The sequence below is a fragment of the Oncorhynchus masou genome, chromosome 13 (genome assembly GCF_036934945.1).
Source record: "Oncorhynchus masou masou isolate Uvic2021 chromosome 13, UVic_Omas_1.1, whole genome shotgun sequence".
In the NCBI taxonomy this organism is placed as follows: domain Eukaryota; kingdom Metazoa; phylum Chordata; class Actinopteri; order Salmoniformes; family Salmonidae; genus Oncorhynchus; species Oncorhynchus masou.
In genome coordinates, this window is record NC_088224.1 from 70880781 (window position 1) to 70902586 (window position 21806).

Consider the following 21806-nt stretch of genomic DNA (forward strand, 5'->3'; position numbering starts at 1 on the left):
TGGTAACAGATTGAGGTACTAGCAGTCTAACTTCTCACATCCATCAGTAGTCTAAAACACACTTTTGGTTTTATATGTACAGACATGTTTGGATTCTCTTTGTTTGTGTGTACCTGGTTGACTGCCAGGGCTTGTCTTGGCTAGACTCCTGCTGGCTGTGGTCTGCCAAGAAATGGATAAAGATGTGGAAGAGACCAATGAACCTTCAAACTCACAAGAGAAAAAGGAGCTGATGGACAAACATTATCTCGTAGGTGGCAAACATGTAAAGCAATTCAAAATATAGCTGGGGGTGGCATACACTAATATACACAAATATTGTACTGTGTTGTACTGTACAGTATTGCACTGTGGGAAACTTCTAGATAAGGACATGCATATAGCTCTACGGCTCTGCCACTAACAGTTTCATACAGTACTTATATTTACCCCTGAATCATGGCATACATCCCAAATGGCACCCTATTCTGTTTTTAGTGCACTACTTTTGACCTGGGCCCTGATAATGCACTATATAGGGAATAGGATGCCATTTGGTACGCTGTTGATCTTTCTCTCCACTGCCCTGGCTCAGGTGTAATGAAACAAAAAATATAGCTTTTTTATGTCTACCAAAAAGATCCCATTCCAGAATGTTACCAACAGTCACAGGTTCCCAAACCCACCATTTCCTGACCATGTATGGTAAAATAATAGTGCCTGCTGTCGGTGTGTCTGTCCACCAGGTGGGGTTGGTTATCCAGAGTGCTCAGTGCTTTCTGCCCAAAGTGATCTGGCACACCAAGTACAAAGTCACATGTGAGGGCCATTATACAGGCAGTGATGTTTGAAGAGATGGGTACAGAGTAGACTGTTCATCAACGTCACACACAGACCAAGGATCTACTAAAACTCTTCACTTCTTCTGGACACTAATCAAAACTCTGAATACTCATCATTGCACATTCTTTAATTGTGGTTAATGTTAGGATGAACATTCATGTCATGGAAAATTGTCATATCAAATATAAATAATGGAGTGAGTAAACTTGTTGTGATTGATAATTAAACATAGAAAATAAGTGTGTTTTGACTGATAATAATCATATTTGGGTTGTATGATTACCATTAATATAACATTTGATCAACTTGTTCAGCAGATTTTTACAAAAGCTTCTTCATTCCTATATATTTCAATATAAAATGTCTGATTATTCTAGATTACACATCACATGTACAGTATATAACATAAAACGCAACAACGTTATTTGAACTGTGGCAGGTTGAAGACTTTCTCTCAGTCGTTCTCATTTCAGCACAGTCTTTGCTGTGGTTAGCATTCTTAGTGGCAGTACATCCTCCACCCATTCATTTGGAGAGGTCATCATTCGTTCCCATAGAGCTACCTCGTCAGCATTCGAGTCCATCCAATTCACCAACGCCCCATAACTTCTGCCTGTAGGGAGAGATGGAGAGAACCTAGGCTTAGCCAATGAAGTCAATTGAATAAAATGAATGTACAGAACCTGTGTTTCTGTGGAGAAATCTAGAATATAAAATAAAATCATATAATAGAATAGAATAGTCCATTAGTACCTGTGCCAGGCCCCAGTCTTAGACCCCCTAGGAGGTTACTGGCCAGCTTGTCACGGTCCCACACAGTCAGCTCCACGCAGGCCTCCTTCAGGTCCTCCTGTCTGAAGCCATCGTACACCATGGTGTGGTTAAACACCGGCTCCACCGTCCTCCTCAGCACCCGGGTTTTCTGTCGACTCTTTCTGCTCGTGTCCGGGAGCACAAAGCTACAGAGGAGTCAGGCAGTCTCACAAGTCAGGCAATTGTTTCAGAAATATTACATATACCTACAACTATCACGAGCAAAGTAAATGTGAAAGGATGGAAATTGAGGCTAAGGGGATATGTCTTATGATAGGCTTCCACATTTTCTGTTCTCCCCAGATGCTGTAGTTGTCCTTGATCATATTGAGCAATTCATACATTTCAAATGTTGATATTATTTATGGCATGTGTTGTACGTACCACTTGACATATGGGTTGATGGTGGCCCCTCTGATGAGGGGAAGGTTCTTGCAGTCTTTCATCCAAATATGAACCTCACCTTTGTTAGAGGGGGGATCTTTTCCTAGGCCTAGTGGTTATAATCAAGCATGATTCAGTGAACTTGTGTACACTGTATCTTTCTGTTGCACAAAATTGATATGACTGTATGGTAACTAGTTAACGAAAGCAATACATTTTCTTCATAAAATATACCTTTTCTATTTAATAAATTGCTTATAGACACTGGTGATGAATAAGACATGTGAGGCGTGCAGACTCTTACTGTGGGAGACTTGAGGCAGGAAGCGTATGGCCAGTTTCATCTCCCCTCTGTAATCTGAAGGCTGCAGACTGGAGGTGGGCTGAGGAGACCAGGCCGCCAGCACAGAGAGTACAGTGAGAACACCCTAATTTACTAAATAGCACCACCACATTACTGGACACACTCCAAACTACACTCACACCTCCACAACCCACTGTGTATAGCATGTCATGTCACACAATTTTATTTTATTTAACCTTTATTTAATTAGGCAAGTCAGTTAAGAACAAATTATTATTTACAATGACGGCCAACAATGCTAACATGGATAGCATGTCATGTCACACAATGCTAACAGGCACAGCCATTTAAATAAATAGCAAAAGCATAGAGATGGATTTCAGTCTTGGATGAATGTTTTGGCACAGTACTGAGACCATTACACAGACAAAGCAGGTGTGATGTTGTCTCACCCTGGATTTCAGAGCTAAGTAGTTCATCTGGGTGTGGTCAAAGTCCCATTTGGACAGGTCCACATCCACCTCACCCAGAAAACTGTTCCTGCCAAAGGTGTCGTGGTGCCAGACAGAGAGAATGAGGGTCTGAGTTCGGAGGTGCTCCATAAGAAGCCGATACTGATAAAAGAACAGGAAATACTTTTTGTTAAAAGCACTTTATGTCAGACCTGATGTACATGTAATGATACATTTCTCTATTCAACTTAAATTATATATAGTTTTTAGAAACTCTCATACTCTGAGGAGCTCGTTGAAAATGGGGTTGAGAGTCTTCTTCTTCACAGATGTTTTCCTCTTCCCTATATTGGCTTTGTCAGGTACCAGGTAACTTTTAACATACCTACAACAAGAAACACAAGACTCATACACACAAAGCACCATGTATTTCAGCAGTGTCCAATCAATCATGGAGGAGAACATAAGAAAGCAAGGCTATATAAACTCAGCAAAAAATAAACGCCCTCTCACTGTCAACTGAGTTTATTTTCAGCAAACTTAACATGTGTAAATATTTAACAACTGAGACATAAACTGAGACAACAACTGAGACATAAACTGAACAAGTTCCACAGACATGTGACTAACAAAAATTGAATAATGTGTCCCTGAACAAAGGGGGGGGTCAAAATAAAAAGTAACAGTCAGTATTTGGTGTGGCCACCAGCTGTATTAAGTACTGCAGTGCATCTCCTCCTAATGGACTGCACCAGATTTGCCAGTTCTTGCTATGAGATGTTACCCCACTCTTCCACCAAGGCACCTGCAAGTACCCAGACATTTCTGGGGGGAATGGCCCTAGTCCTCACCCTCCGATCCAACAGGTCCCAGACGTGCTCAATGGGATTGAGATCCGGGCTCTTCGCTGGCAATGGCAGAACACATTCCTGTCTTGCAGGAAATCACCACAGAATCAGCAGTATGGCTGGTGGCACTGTCATGCTGGAGGGTAATGTCAGGATGAGCCTGCAGGAAGGGTACCACATGAGGGAGGAGGATGTCTTCCCCGTAACGCACAGCATTGAGATTGCCTGCAATGACAACAAGCTCAGTCCGATGATGCTGTGACCCTCCACCTCCAAATTGATCCCGCTCCAGAGTACAGGCCTCTGTGTAACACTCATTCCTTCGACGATAAACGCAAATCCGACCATCACCCTCGGTGAGACAAAACCGTGACTCGTCAGTGAAGAGCACTTTTTTGCCAGTCCTGTCTGGTCCAGCGACGGTGGGTTTGTGCCCATAGGTAACGTTGTTGCCAGTGATGTCTGGTGAGGACCTACCTTACAACAGGCCTACAAGCCCTCAGTCCAGCCTCTCTCAGCCTATTACGGACAGTCTGAGCACTGATGGAGGGATTGTGCGTTCCTGGTGTAACTCGGGCAGTTGTTGCCATCCTGTACCTGTCCCACAGGTATGATGTTCAGATGTACCAATCCTGTGCAGGTGTTGTTTCACATGGTCTGCCACTGCGAGGATGATCAGCTGTCCGTCTTGTCTCCCTGTAGCTCTGTCTTAGGCGTCTCACATTACAGACATTGCAATTTATTGCCCTGGCCACATTTGCAGTCCTCATGCCTCCTTGCAGCATGCCTAAGGCACATTCACGCAGATGGGCAGGGACCCTGGGCATCTTTCTTTTGGTATTTTTCAGAGTCAGTTGAAAGGCCTCTTTAGTGTCCTAAGTTTTCATAACTGTGACCTTAATTGCCTACCGTCTGTAAGCTGTTACTGTCTTAACGACCGTTCCACAGGTGCATGTTCATTCATTGTTTATGGTTCATTGAATAAGCATGGGAAACAGTGTTTAAACACTTTACAATGAAGATCTGTGAAATTATTTTGATTTTTACAAATTATCTTTGAAAGACAGGGTCCTGAAAACAGGGGAAGGGGCCTCGTATAATAGTTGGCACTGTACTTACGGGTCAGAGCGGCCCCTCTTAGGGTCGACGGCGGCCAGGTCTCGGCATTGAGCCACAAAGATGTGGAACTCCCTGAGCTTCTGAACGTAGTTGATGGAGAACTGGATGTTCCCCTGCACCTCCACACCTCCATAGTCCCCGCTGTACATGGTCATCACACTGCCACTCAGCTAACACACACGCACGCACGCATGCACGCACACACACAGTTAAAACCTTCTAAACAGTTTACATAAAACCTTAGCCTTTCAGGCAGGTCTCATTAAAATCATGATGTGAAAAACTATAAAATGTGTGGTTAATGGGACAATTAAGAGATTTAATAAGACTGTTAATATTGTATAATCATGATAGTTGCCAATAGAAAATGCCAGCTAAGTTTGGTTAGGCAGAACATGTGTGTGCTTTAAATGTGAACAGTGGTTGCGTGTTAGCAGAGCATGCGTGAAGTGAACATACAGAGGACACAGATGCCATGCCAGAGGAGCTGCTGAGGTTAGTCATAGATCTGCCCGTCTTCTGCCTGCCTCCATGAGAACTGTCTTCAGAGGCGGAGTCCGTTTCTCTGCAATCATTCTAGAATACAGACAGCATCGCAAGAATGCCCAGTGCACATACAGACATACAGTGTTCTTTGACCTAAAGAGCTCGCATGGAATAAAGATGTTGTGGCTTTACCTCGTTCTGCAGGAACGAGGGAACAGACTTGCTCATCTTCTTCAAATGTTCAGGGTCAGAGTAGAGGGATGAGGAGGGAGAGGGGATGGTGGATGCTGTGGGAGGACAGAACAGAGAGAAGGATGAGAGGCTAAAGGTTCCATAATACTCTCATAACCTTATTACAGATCACTTACTGTAGCTGATCACTTACTGTAGCTATTGAATTACCCAGCAATGCAAGCATTCTACAACACAGAATAAAAAGCCTGTATTCTATATTATATTTGGTATAAACTGTCTAACCCAATATCGACCCAAAGGCTAATTAAATTTCCAAGAAAGGTACAAAACAATTCTTAACCATCACTGCTTCGCCTGAGGACATCAAGGGGAGCTAGACTTCTTTCTTGTCCTGTTGGGAATTATGTAAAACATAGACAACATTACGTTTTCATCCCAACATGCATTAATTCTGGTATCTGGGCCAACCTGACAGCAACACTATAATGCTGGTATAGTGGTTGAGGAGACAAGGGACATTTCTCACGTGGTGGCATGGATGCTGTGATATCCTCAAGACTTTTGGCCAGATTTTGTGAGCGGGCCTGAGCTCTTTTCAATGCCTTCTGTATAGGGTCTTGATCCTCATCATTATTTTCACCTAAAACATCAGACATTAGAGAAAGAGTTGCTCATACTGTACATGTAGATGCCTTCAACAAAGACCACACATAGACATGTTAAAAAAACATTACATGTGGCCTCTTTACACTGATCATTTACAAGGAGTATATAAAACATTAAGAGCACCTTCCTAATATTGAGTTGCAACCCCTCCTGCCCCTCCCCCCTTTTACCATCCGAACAGCCTCAATTTGTTGGGGCATGGACTCTACAAAAATGCCATTCACCCTCCGAATGGCACACAAACACATTTACATTTACATTTAAGTAATTTGGCAGACGCTCTTATCCAGAGCGACTTACAATTCATGTCAAAATTGTCACAAGGCTTTAACATCCTTCTTTATCCTGCCTTGTCACCTTCATCTACACTGATTTAAGTGGATTTAACAAGTGACATCAATAAGGGATCATAGATTTCAACTGGATTCACCTCGTTAGTCTATGTCATGGAAAGACCAAGTGTTCTTAAAGTTTTGTACACTCAGTGTATGTAGTATGTTGTTTACAGATAGCCAAAGTGTCTCTAGAGTTAAGTTGGAAGAGATAAATATGTTTGAAGTTGTAGAATTATTTTTTTTTTACTGGCTATATTATATCATTACTCATAAAAGTAAACTCCGGAATGTATCCTGGAGAGGAATGCCTAACTCAAACAAAGCAAAACTTGGCTACTTAGTTGCTGGCTCTATCAGAGCACTATGTGATGTCAATAAAGTTACAAAAGAGTATCGTCCAACCCACAAATGAAACACAGGCAGCTGATTCCCTGCACACACTCTATTTACAATGAAACAGATAGGACCCTGCATCCTGGATGCTGCCTGATCTAGAAAAACATGTATCAGAAGATTACTTCACAGGGAACCCAGATAAACAAATAACTATTATATGTTTTCATGATATATCACAGGTCACATAACACTTGTACTAAAACAACAAGGCGCTACCGTATTGATCATCAAAACTCACGGTTTGAACTGGTCCTGGAGTTGGACCAAGTTTCAGACGCGCTACTCGATGCTATTTCAGATGCACTTAATGATGACTCCCGCCCAGTGTCAGTGCTGCCCTGGTTTGACCAGAGGGCCAGGGGCCGCTGGGTTATCCTGCTGCTCCTCCTACTGTAGCGCTCCTCTGAGTCCACTAGGGTGCTGGATCTGACAAGCCCACCACTCAGGTCAAGTTCAGCCCCAGGCGGGCCTGCTGCCGAGGCCAGAGCAGTGTGGACGCTGGTCTCTGAAAACTCCAGGTAATAGGGGTAGTCTTTAGGAACAAAGACCCGAGTGCGAGGGGTCAGAGATTCAGACTCATCCAATGATTTTGAGGGCCTCCTTGGACCAGGAGGAGCGTGCTTGTCACCACTCTGTCGTCTACCCTGTGTTCTCTTGGGCTGGACATGACTAATATCCCATGTCTTTTCAGGGTACAACATAGAAGTTTGGGCCTGTTCCTCATTCATGTCTAATGTGTACATACTGGTGGCGCGCTGAAGTGAACTTGCACGTCCACTTCCACTTGAGTTTCCAAAACTGTCTTTTCTAGCTTTATGAGACCGAGATTCCTTTCCAGAGGTGCTTTGGGGCTTCGGGGCCTTTTTATCTGTGGTGAAGTCCCGTTCTGAGCCCCTTGTTACCTGGGGGACACCAGGGGCTCTTTGCTGCTCTGACTCTATGGAGATTTGAGGTGGGAAGTTGGGTTTAGTGTCAATCATAGCTCCTGATCCCACCTCAACTGATCTAGACTTTGACTGGTGCTCTTTAGTGTCAATCATAGCTCCTGAACCCAGTTCAATCGATTTAGACCTTGACTGGTGCTCTCTGTCTTTGTTCCCCCTGACAAAAGATGGCAGGGGAGATGGAGAAGATGGTGAAGATGTTTTCTTGAGCTGGCTCTCATCCAAAGGTAGTGTAGCACTGACCTTTTGTGGTTGGCTGGGGGCAGATTTGCTGTAGAAATCAGGGTCAACACATTGCTTTAACTCCAGTATTGAGTTCTGGGCATCCATTGGCTCCTTATTTTTGGGGCTTTTGAGTTCGTCAGAAGAGATCGGCCCTCTGTTATTCGAAGTGGCCTCACCCCAGAAGTTGCAGAGATTCTTAAACTGTGAGCGTTTGGCACCGAGGCTTGGGGACGACTTCTCCAGTCTTTGATCCATCGTGAAGACTGTGAAATTCTGTATTTTTCTGTCAGAGGAAAGGTTGGAATCCCCTTCATGGTCGCCGTCAGATTCGTTGCAGATTGACCTCAGGTCAAACTCAGACTTGGTGTACCTTTTATTCAGCTTTTCTATGGCCGATGATGGAATTTGAGTCACGCTGGCGTCGCCTGCTTCTTTTGATTTACCCGTGTAAAATATAGGCCTGTTCTTCTCCTGCTCCCAGAAGGACTTGAGCTGCTTTATACGGTATGCTTTGCTGTCCTGTTGAGGGGGAACCTGTTTCAGGGTGTGTGGGCTATTTCCTTGATCTTTAATGGTGTAGTCTTGTTTTTTAGTGGACACACTTGACTGTATATTGACATTGCTTTGCTGAGTTTTGGGGGAAAACTGTTCACTTTCTTTTCCAACCTTGTGTCTAAACTTCTCAGAGTCTCGGCTGTTTGTAGGCTGGGAGAGTAGTTCAGGCAGTGGGCTGGGACTGGGCTTTGACCTGGCCCTGGATGGCATTTCAGGTTGGGGTTTTGGTATGGCAGGTGAGAGCTTCACAGGCTGAGGGTTGACTGTGGGCTGGATGAGCAATTCAGGCTGAGGACTGAGTGTTGATGGGGAGAATCTCTGATATTCTGGGCTGAGTCTGGACTGGGACAGCGTGTCAGGCTGAGGATGGAGTCTACTTAGGTAGAGTATTTCTGCCTGTGAGCTTCTTCTGTCTACTGTCATTGGGGATCTTCTGAGATCTTCTTCAGTTAAAGTCAAATTGTCCTCCTCACTTTGAGCCCCATGAGTGTAGCTATCATCCCAGGTTGGCAGTGTACGTATCTCTATAGAGGGAGCAATAACAACACTGTTTTGGGGTCTGTATACCTCCTGTTTGTAAGGGCTAACACTCGGCTGAACACTTCTCATATCTCGACTAGCAGTGCTTTGTTGAGTATCTAGGTTTAACTGTTCATCTCCTTTTTCGTCCCTGAGATTCTTCCTCAAAGACCCCTCCACACCGTTTGACTCTGGGACAGCAACAGTTCTATGAGACTTCTCTGCTAGTGCTCTCTCTTTCTCCATTGGTTTCTGTCTTTTGTCAATGATTGATCTACTGATGAGTATCTTGGGCCCAGTGTTGCCCTTCTCCCAGAAGGACTTCAGGTGGGTGATTTTGGGTGGTTGGTTCTCATCTTGGACCTCTTTCTGTTTGACTTCTTGTGTTGCGAACTGTGGTCCAACAGCCTTGGCTGGAGGGCCACTGCCCTTCTTCACATTCTCTTGCCTATCTATCACATCCTCTTCTCTATCTAACATCACTTGCTTGAACTCCTTCCAATATGCTGCTCTCAGCCCCTCAGACTTGAGCTGGTATGATCTTAATGTATTCAAAGGTGACTGGTCCGTAGGTTGATCCATAGAGGATTCCGACTGAGATCCATCCTTTACCTCTGGTGTTAAACACACTGACACTCCTCCTCCAATACTTTGCATATCCAGGCTGGGGTCAACATGTAGGAGCTTTCTCTTCACCTCAGGAGCTTTCCTCTCCGTCTGCTGAGATCTGCTCTCAAAGGTAGGCCGGTCATCTGTATCTGTTTTCACAGAGTTAATCACGTCTTCCTCCATGTCTGGTTGATCGCTCTCAGTCTTCAGCCAGTCGTTGCTGTCTGTGCTGCGGCTGAACCACTCTAAGACTTTAGAAATGGAGTCGCCCTGCTCCGCTGTGGGCTGGGGACTACGAGGGGCTGATTTCGAGGCAGGTTTGTGGTTTACTGTTTTTTTATGAACATGCTTATCAGGCTTATCCCCAGAGTTATGGAGATCATGATGTTTCCATTGATCTGAAGAAAAAAAAGTTAATAAAAGTGTTATGATACATGACAAAATAAGCTGAAGAACTAAAGATTAGACATTTCAACAGTGGCCTAAAAATATTGAATGATCACGTTCATGTATAACAAAACCCTTGGGCCAAGAACTTTAATGAATTTGAATTCATTTTCACACTGGTTTTAAATTGTAGTGTGGGTTCCATGAATTTTCACTTTCTGTCTTTGGACTTACCCACAGTGGTTGGAGGCAGACTAGGGTCCTCCTGTCTGATTGCGGTGTCCACATTGCGGGTTCTTATCACCTCCTCGTTCTGCATCTCAATGAGTTGAAAGGCTGCATGCTGTGAAGGCTGGTGGTGAGTAGGGGCTGTTAGTTCTGAGCTCGGAGAGAGTGGTATGGACAGAGGTTTTGAAAATGAACCATCAGACCTCTCTCTGCCCTGAGGAGGACCCTCACTGACAAACTCTCTCTGGATGAGACCATCGCTACCTTCACTCTTCTGATGACCTGTGTAGGATGTATCTGTGTGTCTGTCATTATCAGAGTGTGTGGCTGGTCTAAGGTTCAACAGTCGGAGAGGCTTTGGCTCACTCAAGGGCCTCAATGGAACTTTGGAGTTCTCAGTTTCCCTAAGATGAGAGGGGGTTCTCACTAGGTGTCTGACAAGTGAGTTATCTGAGGGCTCTGCTCTCCTCTCTCTTTCATGGGCCTCTTTCGCTCTCTCAAAATCAGTATTGGAGGAGACTAGGGTTAAAGGCTTCAGTGGCTTGTGGGAGTGGTGACTCAAAGTTTTCAGTTGTTGACTGGAGGGAGATACTGGAGTTGCATTGTTCTGTAACTCAGAGATGGGAGTTGGATACATTTTCTGTGACTGAACGTCCAAAGCCCCCTGGCTAGACTGGTTTGAGCCACAGCTGGAGCCATGTTGGAGACTTCCCTGAGAGGCAGGGGCGATGACCTTTGACCCAGCTGGATGACCCTGCAGCCCAGGAATGGAGACATTACTGCCCGTGAGAGAGCTCTGCGAGTGCCGGGAGAGGATGGTTATTTTCTTGGGCACGGGCCTGAATCCTAGAGAGGACCCCTCGGAGGTGGCAGAGCCTGCTGAGTTGTGACTGGTGGAGTCTGCTGTCATGAGAATGATCAGGGGAGATAAGGGCTCTGTGTGTGTGAGAACACAATGGTGGAACATGATACTGTGATAAATTATTTCCATGTCACAGGCCTGGTTGGCATCAGTATCACCTTACTCCAGATGTATGATCTTAATTATACCTATATTGCCACATCAAAAATAATCCAGCAGCAACAGGATTTGAACTTTTAGTCCATAATGTTGCTGGTCATGATTATGCTGGTCATGATTATGCTATTAGCTAGCCAAAAGTAGGCGAAATGAAAACTGCAATACTGTTAATATAGCCATGTGTTTTTTGTGAATTCATGCAAAATTACAAAGCTCATCTGCAGTGCAGGAAAATTCTCAGCAAAAAAATAATGATCAAATTAAGATCCTACATCTGTAAAGCACTATTGTGAACCAGCCAAAAATTGTTCTCACAATATCCTGAAAGATCATGTTATTCAATTTGACTCAACCTCCTATTCTTCAATGTACCATAATGCTTGATTGTGTAAATAGGTATATGCACTGCACTCTAACCTGCTTCAGATGCTTTCTCAGTCTCTTGATTTCCATTGGACTGTTTTTCTGTATTCTCTACCTCTATAATAAGGGATGCTCGATTGAAAGGATTGTGCTTTGGCTGGAATGAGAAGAGAAGAAAATATATATTTCACTATATTTCACAATACTCTAAAAGTCATACTGTGATATGATGATTGGAAAAACAGAAAGAAATCAGAACAGCATGAAAATACTTTGTTTGTTTATTCTGTTCATGCTTCACATATATTCTCTGCAAATGAAATCTCACCTACCCTTGCCGGGGACTGCACAACTGAATTCAGCCTCTCTTTCTCTGCATCTGATACATTGAGGCTTTTGCTGCCAAGGAGACAGAATGATCACTATCAGAATAGAATAGGAATTTGGGTTTATACAATAGATGAGTAGCCCTCAGAGCACCAGGATAAGAAAAAATTAAAACGTTTTTAATGAACTTTTATTTAAATAGGCAAGTCAGTTAAGAACAAATTCTTATTTACAATGACGGCCTACCCCAGCCAAACCCTCTCCTAACCCGGACAATTGTGCGCCGCCCTATGGGACTCCCGATTACGGCCGGTTGTGATACAGCCTGGTATCAAACCAGGGTTTGTAGTGACGGCCTTAGACCGCTGTGCCACTCGGAAGCCCAGATACACTGTACTGGATGTCAAATCAGATAGACATTGGAGACCACTGTTACCCTGTGGCCTTGTAAGGAAAGGGCTTAGTATCTGCACTTCCTCATTCAATTCCTGAGCACCTCTGTGACCGGCTGTTCATTGAACAAGCCTCCTGCATAACTGATGCCTGCTCACATGTGATTCATTGTGACATCAAAGGGAGGCAGGGATGTGGAAGAGTCGACTCACCTAGAGATCTGGCTGCTGCCGACTGGGAGTCAGGGAGGTCAACACAGCCCATATGACCTCATGCACAGCATGCCAAACACACCAAGCTTCACTACAAGACTTAGAAAGCTTCACTTTGTATTTACTTTAGGAAGTGATGTAAGTTATAATACAAGTGACTGGGCAGAGAATAATACTGGCACGTTACCTCTACATTAACAGCTACACATAAAATTACAGGCCTCTCTAGTTGAATTACTTGCTTCTCAAAATAATAACTTTTTGTAGCATTCCCATACTGACTGACTCCTAGCCTCGTGAGACCACATCCTGTAAATATAATAGAGCAGATAGATTCCATGTAAGCGTGAGCACCACCTATGTTGACTCAAATTGAGATTGAGACACACCTAAGACACACACACGTGCATCCCTGCGCACACACACACGCGCGCGCACACACACACACACACACACACACACACACACACACACACACACACACACGCACACGCACACGCACACACACACACACACACACACACACACCACAGGACTCACTCTGTGCAGGTAAGCGCTATGATTGATCACTCATGCTGAACTGCTATACTAACCTATCCTCAAGGCATGGTTATGAGACTGGGTAGAGTAATGGGGTACAGCAGAGAGAGGGATGGGTTAGGAAGGAGAATGGAGGGGTGGGAGGAGGAGTGCAGTGGAGCAGTGGATAACCTGTTCTTCTGGGGCTGTGTTGGCTGTGTTGGTGCCTCCAGGAGCCTGGCAGGTTTTGGAGGGGGGGTGATGTCTGAGACTTTACCGCTGACTGCTCTGGGTCTGGAAAGAAACCCATCTGCAGGACAGACAGACATACAGATACAGACAGACAGGGAATACAGTAAGTGCTTACAGTATACTCTCTATAAACTCAATAACCCATGTCTGCTGATGATCTGAACATACTGTACAAACCCGATTGCATAAACCTGACATATTAATACAATGTTTAGCACTTTTTAATGTATTTTTATTTCACCTTTATTTAACCAGGTAGGCTAGTTGAGAACAAGTTCTCATTTGCAACTGCCACCTGGCCAAGATAAAGCGTAGCAATTCGACACATACAACAACACAGAGCTACACATGGAATAAACAAAACATACAGTCAATAATACAGTAGAACAAAATAAAACAAAAAGTCTATATACAGTGAGTGCAAATGAGGTAAGTTAAGGAAATAAATAAGCCATGGTGGCGAAGTAATTACAATATAGCAATTAAGGGCTGATAGATGGGCTGTTTACAGATAGGCTAAGTACAGGTGCAGTGATCTGTAAAATGCTCTGACAGCTGGTGCTTAAAGCTAGTGAGGGAGATGTGAGTCTCCAGCTTCAGAGATTTTTGCAATTCGTTCCAGTCATGGGCAACAGAGAACTGAAAGGAAAGACGACCAAAGGAGGAATTGGCTTTGGGGGTGACAAGTGAGATATACCTGCTGGAGCGCGTGCTACAAGTGGGTGCTGCTATGGTGATCAGTGAGCTGAGATAAGGCGGGGCTTTACCTAGCAGAGACTTGTAGATAACCTGTAGCCAGTGGGTTTGGCGACGAGTATGAAGCGAGGACCAACCAACGAGAGCGTACAGGTCGCAATGGTGGGTAGTGTATGGGGCTTTGGTGACAAAACAGATGGCACTGTGATAGACTGCATCCAGTTTGTTGAGTAGAGTGTTGGAGGCTATTTTATAGATGACATCACCGAAGTCGAGGATCGGTAGGATGGTCAGTTTTACGAGGGTATGTTTGGCAGCATGAGTGAAGGATGCTTTGTTGCGATATAGGATGCTGATTCTAGATTTAATTTTGGATTGGAGATGCTTAATGTGACTCTGGAAGGAGAGTTTACAGTCTAACCAGACACCCAGGTATTTGTAGTTGTCCACCTATTCTAAGTCAGAGCCGTCCAGAGTAGTGATGCTGGACGGGCGAGCAGGTGCGGGCAGTGATCGATTGAATAGCATGCATTTAGTTTTACTTGCGTTTAAGAGCAGTTGGAGGCCACGGAAGGAGAGGTATATGGCATTGAAGCTAGTCTGGAGGTTAGTTAACACAGTGTCCAAGGAGGGGTGTCATCTGCGTAGAGGTGGATCAGAGAATCACCAGCGGCAAGAGCAACATCATTGATGTATACAGAAAAGAGAGTCGACCCGAGAATTGAACCCTGTGGTACACCCATAGAGGCTGTCAGAGGTCCAGACAACAGGCCCTCCGATTTGACACACTGAACTCTATCAGAGAAGTAGTTGGTGAACCAGGCGAGGCAATCTAAAGTATATAAATATCTCCCTCTCTAACTTTAAGCATCAGCTGTCAGAGCAGCTTACCAATCACTGTACCTGTACACAGCTAGTCTGTAAATAGTACACCTCAGTATCTCCACTTGCACATCATCATCTGCACATGTATTAATGCTCAGTTGTAATTATTACCGCCTTTATAGCCTATTTATTGCCTACCTCCCTACTCTTCTACATTTGTACATGTAACAGTATAACTTTAGACCGTCCCCTCGCCCATACCCGGGCGTGAACCAGGGACCCTCTGCACACATCAACAACAGTCACCCACGAAGCATCGTTACCCATCGCTCCACAAAAGCCGCGGCCCTTGCAGTGCAAGGGGAAACACTATTTCAAGGTCTCAGAGCAAGTGACGTCACCGATTGAAACGCTATTTAGCGCGCACCACCACGAGCTAGCTATTTCACATCCGTTACATACACACTGTACATAGATCTTTCTATTTTTCTTTTATTGTGCGTTATTGACTGTACCTTTGTTTATGTGTAATTCTGTGTTGTTGTTTTTATTGTACTGCTTTGCTTTATCTTGGCCAGGTCACACTTGTAAATGAGAACTTATCAACTGGCCTACCTGGCTAAAATAAAAAATAAAAAAAATAAAACATGTATGGCTTTTTCATTATACTGCAGAATATGTGAACTGCACACAAACTTATCTTGCGTGAGAATGACTTACTGTATGCAGCGCTCAATTAGTGTTTGAACAGTGTTTTTGACCCACCTAAAGAACCTGCTTTCCTCTGCTTCATGGAGGCCAGGATTACTTCGGAGCCATGGATCTTTTCCCGGTGTCTCAGAGACTTGGCCTCGTAAAACCACTCCCCTGTCAGGTACTTGAGCCTGCTGTCCACTGGGGCACTTGTTTTCTGCAGCTGCCTGATGGGAAAAACACACCCAGGTACATCACAGTATACAGGGTACGGTACAGTTACCCATTAAACACATTACATAAGCACAAGAGGTGGAACACAGTTCAGTCAAGGATGTGATTCTGAATAATTACCTTTAGGTAATGACATTGATTTATTCTGGTTGAGAGACACACTATAGGCTAAACGTTGACGGAAAAGGTACATTTACCACCACATGAGTTAACAATCTAACCCAATGGAACACAATGCAGCGCTTGTGCTAAATAGTTCACATTCTTTTTGAGGAGAAAACACTTATTTAATTCAATCAATATTAAATGAGGAAAAGCTCAACAATGATTTCTGTTTGAATGAGTTGTTGGTGAGTAAGCAAGATGTTTATTCTGGGGGATTATTTAAGTTACTTTTGGAAGAGGTAGGGTTTCAGATGTTTTCGGAAGATGGGCAGGGACTCTGCTGTCCTAGCTTCAGGAGGAAGCTGGTCCCACCATTGGGGTGCCAGGACAGAGAAGAGTTTGACTAGGATGAGTGAGAGCTGCCATCCTGTAGGGGTGGAGCATTCTGGATAAGTTGCAGGGGTTTGATGGCACAAGCGGGGAGCCCAGTCAACCTCGAGTTACAGTAGTCCAGACGGGAAATTACAAGTGCCAGGATTAGGACATGCGCCACTTCCTGTGGGAGATAAGGTCGTACTCTACGGATGTTGTAGAGCATGAACCTTCTACCAACTCGACGCTGATGTCAAAAACTACAACCGGTATCTCTTCTTTGGGGTGGCAGGTAGCCTAGTGGTTAGAGCGTTGGGCCAGTAACCGAAAGGTTGCTAGCTCGAATCCCTGAGCTGACAAGGTACAAATTTGTCGTTCTGCCCCTGAACAAGGCAGTTAACCCACTGCTCCTAGGTCGTCACTGTAAATAAGAATTTGTTCTTAACTGACTTGCCTAGTTAAATGAAATAAAAAAACCTGCAGGAGTGAGTCGCTGCTTTGATGTTTGCAGAGAACAACAGGGTGTTGTCCAGGGTCACACCAAGGTTCTTTGCACTCTGGGAGGGGGACACCGTGGAACTGTCAACTGTGATAGAGAGGTCTTTGAGTGAGAGGAGGAAGAGCTCGAGGTGGTGGGCTGACATCCAAGCTGAGATATCTGCCAGGCTCGCAGAGATGCATGTAGCCACCTGGGTGTCCGAATGGGGATATCCTCATTCTGTCACCCGCATAGTAAAGATAGGAGAGACCTTGTGAGGATATGATGGAGCCGAGTGACTTGGTGTAGATAGAGAAGAGGCCCTAGAACTGAGCCCTGGGGGAAACTAGTAGTGAGAGATACGTGGTGTCGACAAAGATCCTCTCCACGTCACCTGGTAGTAGTGGCTGCCAGGTATGATGAAATACAAAAGTGTGCAGAGCCTGAGATGCTCATCCTTGAGAGGAGGATCTGATTGTTTATGTTGTCGAAGGCAGCGGATAGATCTAGGGGGATGAGAACAGAGGAGAGAGAGTCAGATTTCGCAGAGCGGACAGCCTACGTGACACAGAGAAGACGAGTCTGGTTGAGTGACCCGTCTTGAAGCCTGAGTAAAGAAGATCGTTCTGAGAGAGATAGCGAGAGAGTTGGTCAGAGACAGCACGGTCAAGTGTTTTGGAAAGAAAAGAAAGAAGTGATACCAGTTGTAGTTTTTGACATCAGAGTCGTCGAGTGTTGGTTTCTTGAGGAGGGGGAACGACTTGGGACATTTTGACGTCAGAGTGGATGCAGCCAGTGGTCAAGGGTGAGTTGATGAGGGAAGTGAGAAGTTCTCCAGCGATGGGGTCGAGGAGGCAGGTGGCAGGGCAGCCGGACCTCAATACTCGCAGGATTTCATCTTGAGAGAGAGGGGAGAAAGAGGTCAAGGCGTAGGGTAGTTCTGTGGGAGTGAGACCAGTGGACTCAATAGGCTGAATGATTGAGGAGCTGATGTCGTCAACCTTCTTTTCAAAGTGATTGACAAAGTTGTCCACAGAAAGGGAGGAGGGAGTGTGTGGCGGATTAAGAAGGGAGGGGAGGGTGGAAAAGAGAAGGTAAACAACCCTGGTCATGTGAAAGAGGGGTAGCACATTAATACATACAATTGGCGTTAATCCTTTTATACTAAGGCCATGGCTGAACACAGACAAGTCGACCATACAGAGTCAGTCTCCAGTCTTCTACTGTTAGAAATAGACTTGTCTAGCCAACTCCATTACAGAATCAAAATGAATAGGCCTTTGTTTCTCAACTTTTTTCTCACTGTGGAACTGCTTTGACAAGAAGGCTTGAGACTAAGCTAATTTAAGACCCAGTTGTCCTTAGTTGGCACGTCTGAATGTGGATTGACATGACAAGAAATTCTAACACTGTCTGAGTATACATCAACATGCCGTTGTTTATGTACTGGATGTGCCTCAGGATTCCATGGTTAAACGCAGTGAGGTGTATATCTGTGTTGTACCTCTGTGGGTATCTATTTCAGACCATTGAGCCTGCATTTTTCTCTCCCACGTGGTTCTGTAAAGTTGAATCGGAGGGTTAATCTAATTGCTTATCTCACATTGAGGCCTCTCTGTGGTGGAGGCTGTGTCCATATCTGGCTGAGCTGTTATTATATTACAGACAGACGAACATCACTTCACCAGCCTTTTTACCTCTCCCACACAGGTGGGGGGAGGTTGACAGAGAAACCACTCTCCTCATAGAATGAAAGGGAACGAATAGGCACTAAAAAATACAACAATATTGAATACATCACATTATAATACATTACAATATAGCATATTTACATGCAATACACAAAGCATGTATTTGATTACATAACTATAATTTCAACTAGAGGGTGGAGAGGCTAAGTGGGGCAACACTAATGTTTTATCAAAATATGCGGAAACTAGGAAATACACTAATGACACAGTCGTGGTTCAGAGCTGTGAGAATAGGGCTATCACAAACTCACTTGATCCTCTCCTCCTCTGCTTTCTTCAGCTCTTCATCTCTCTTCAGCACAGTCATGATCATCGACTGTTCCTCCTCCGTCAGATGGCTCAGGTCTATCATAGTGACTCAGGTTCTCTCTCGCCAGGGCTGGTGTGGAAAGGGCTTGGAGTTGGGCCCTGAGGCCTGTTGAGGCAGTCAGTAATGGGATGTGATGGGCAGCGTCTGTCTCTAAGCTCGGAGCTCCAGAGGCATCGCTCAGGTAGCTGGCACCTGCAGAGTTGATAAAAATATTCAAGGTGTGAGCTCCTGGAGGCTTTGTTTTCATCTTCCCATAATTCACACATTGCTCATCATAGTAAAACAGTGCCTCTAAGCAACAACAGACACATGACCAAAGGCTTGAGTATGTGATCATAGCATGGCCTTGCTCTTGGGGGAAACATTTCAAGGCAGGTGCTTTTGAACTGATGCTACATTACAGTATAGTATATTTTGTCCTTAGGTAAGGTTGATAAAACTGTTCATGTCAAGGTTAGGCTCTATATGGAGAACGTTGATTGTAAATGAACAGTGAACAGTGAATCATGCTGGATCAAACACTAATTTAGTAATTCATGGTGGATCAAACACTAAATCAGTAAATCATGTTGGATCAAACACTAATTCAGTAAATCATGCTGGATCAAACACTAATTCAGTAAATCATGCTGGATCAAACAGTAATTCAGTAAATCATGCTGGATCAAACACTAATTCAGTAAATCTTGCTGGATCAAACACTAATTCGGTAAATCGTGCTGGATCAAACACTAATTCGGTAAATCATGCTGGATCAAACATTAATTCAGTAAATCATGCTGGAAAAAACACAAATTCAGTAAATCATGCTGGATCAAACATTAATTCAGTAAATCATGCTGGATCAAACATTAATTCAGTAAATCATGCTGGATCAAACACTAATTCAGTAAATCATGCTGGATCAAACACTAATTCGGTAAATCATGCTGGATCAAACACTAATTCAGTACATCATGCTGGATCAAACATTAATTCAGTAAATCATGTTAGATCAAACACTAATTCAGTAAATCATGCTGGATCAAACACTAATTCAGTAAATCATGCTGGATCAAACACTAATTCAGTAAATCATGCTGGATCAAACACTAATTCAGTAAATCATGCTGGATCAAACACTAATTCAGTAAATCATGCTGGATTAAACACTAATTCGGTAAATCATGCTGGATCAAACACTAGTTCAGTAAATCATTTTTTTTTAAATTGAACCTTTATTTAATTAGGCAAGTCAGTTAATAAGAACAAATTCTTATTTACAATGACAGCCTACACTGGCCAAAACTGGACGACGCTGGGCCAATTGTGCACCACCCTGCGGGACTCCCAATCACGGCCGGTTGTGATACAGCCTGGATTCAAACCAGGGTGTCTGTAGTGAGATGAGATGCACTGAGATGCAGTGCCATAGACTGCTGTGAAAACCCTAATTCAAACGTTTCTTTTTTCCTTCTCAATTAAATTCTGCTGACTTACCTTAGTTTAGATGGGTTGCCTACTTTACTTAAATCAATCAATAAAAATCGCTATAAGATTAGAGTCAACTCTGATATAAATTATGAATCATTTGTCCTCCATTATCAACAGTTAACATATTGTAGTGTCCACTGCCTTAATACAAACCCAGCAACCTTGTGAAGACTTCTGAGTGAAAATAACTTAAAAATATTGGGTAAACAACTAAAAAGCTTACAGCGAAACATTTGTCAGATAAAAAGATACATGAATCTGGAAGCCTCATATGTGTGCTACCTGGGTTCTGTCCTGTCTCATGGATTTCGACAGTGATGTTAGCTATTCACATTATAGTTGAATGTAAAACATTTAATAATTTCATAAAGTGGGCGTGAACTGTCAGTAAATCAAAGAGATAGGCTTTTAAAAAATGATTTTATAGTAGCCTACAATAGTAGCAGAGAACAGTCGATAACCAATAAAATGGAAATGTTTTGTGCAATGTTATGTTTTTGCCTGCTTAATCCGTCTCATAACTATGTTAGTGCAATTGGATAATTAAATTGCATAGACTCATGTCTTCTTAGAAAGAGAAACCCTAAAGCTGCAGTATCGTAGTCCTCTTTAAAATAAGTTTACATTTGTTGTATTTAGGAAAACAAGATCAGCCTCGGAAAGAAAAATAACATTTTATTTATATATTTTAATTGGCACCGGCACATAATGCTGGCTTGAAAAACACCATCCTAAAAAGTAGCCCACATAAAGAATAATAATTAATACACAGGTTTCTGAAGTCAAAATTCCTTGTATGATAATTTCTGACTAACCTTAGGATATGAGGCAGCTCGTAATCAAGTGTTGCCTTCGGGACAGTGGGGATAGACAGCGATTAAAATGTCTGTGTTATGTCAATAACTTCAGTTTTATTGTTTCCCAAATGGCATTGTGGGTGAGGCTTCACAGCGCCTTCATGTTCTTCCTCGTCAGACGTTAAAATCTGAAGAACAATAGATTGATATCTTACTTTGTAACTTTTGGAGAGACAAATACAGACCAAACAAAAACATGTAAATAAAAAGTTTTACCTTGTTTTGGAAACTACCTCTGTAGAGAAATTCGGACATCCACTGGAGGTAGGTGGGTCAGACTCAGGGAGGTGTGTGCTTCCCTCAAACGGGTTAAGTGCCTATAATGACTAGTGGTCACTGTTCAATGCCAGCAGTCAATGTTGATAGCAGCCTATACTGTAGAAACGTTAACAAGTGTATGAAGAGCAAACACAATTGAAAATAAAGTTGTCCAATAAAAATAGTTTTGTTGTATTTTCATACGGGAATCTTAAACATATGCTAATATTACACTATAATATAATATATATATAATATATTACACTGCGCCAATGGAAATATGTACAATTGTGTAAAAGGAACACGAACAAGGTGCTAATTTATTATCCGTGTCATGTGGCATATTCCCTGCTAGTTGTGAAATTCTTAACCTCAAGATC

The 21806-nt window shown here is 43.5% G+C and overlaps 1 protein-coding gene across 5 annotated transcripts; it reads right to left on the reverse strand.

The window, feature by feature from the left end:
- Positions 1–934: 934 nt before the first annotated feature.
- LOC135552976 (uncharacterized) lies at positions 935–21579 on the reverse strand. Of its 5 annotated transcripts, none has more exons than XM_064984956.1 (19): positions 21385–21579; positions 18780–19030; positions 15661–15815; positions 13315–13432; positions 12004–12070; positions 11726–11828; positions 10294–11223; positions 7059–10070; positions 5950–6063; positions 5764–5814; positions 5421–5515; positions 5202–5318; positions 4743–4912; positions 3058–3160; positions 2776–2937; positions 2324–2402; positions 2020–2128; positions 1576–1781; positions 935–1435 (listed from the first exon to the last, which is right to left on the reverse strand). In XM_064984956.1, exons 2-19 carry the CDS (start codon positions 18878–18880, stop codon positions 1287–1289), a joined length of 5841 nt encoding a protein of 1946 aa, XP_064841028.1. In that variant the 5' UTR covers positions 18881–19030; positions 21385–21579; the 3' UTR covers positions 935–1286. The 5 variants fall into 5 exon arrangements, with proteins under 5 accessions (XP_064841028.1, XP_064841030.1, XP_064841029.1 ...); XM_064984958.1 differs by lacking the exon at positions 21385–21579 and adding an exon at positions 21127–21270 and having other exon boundaries at positions 10294–11187; XM_064984957.1 differs by lacking the exon at positions 21385–21579 and adding an exon at positions 21127–21270 and having other exon boundaries at positions 10294–11190.
- Positions 21580–21806: the final 227 nt, after the last annotated feature.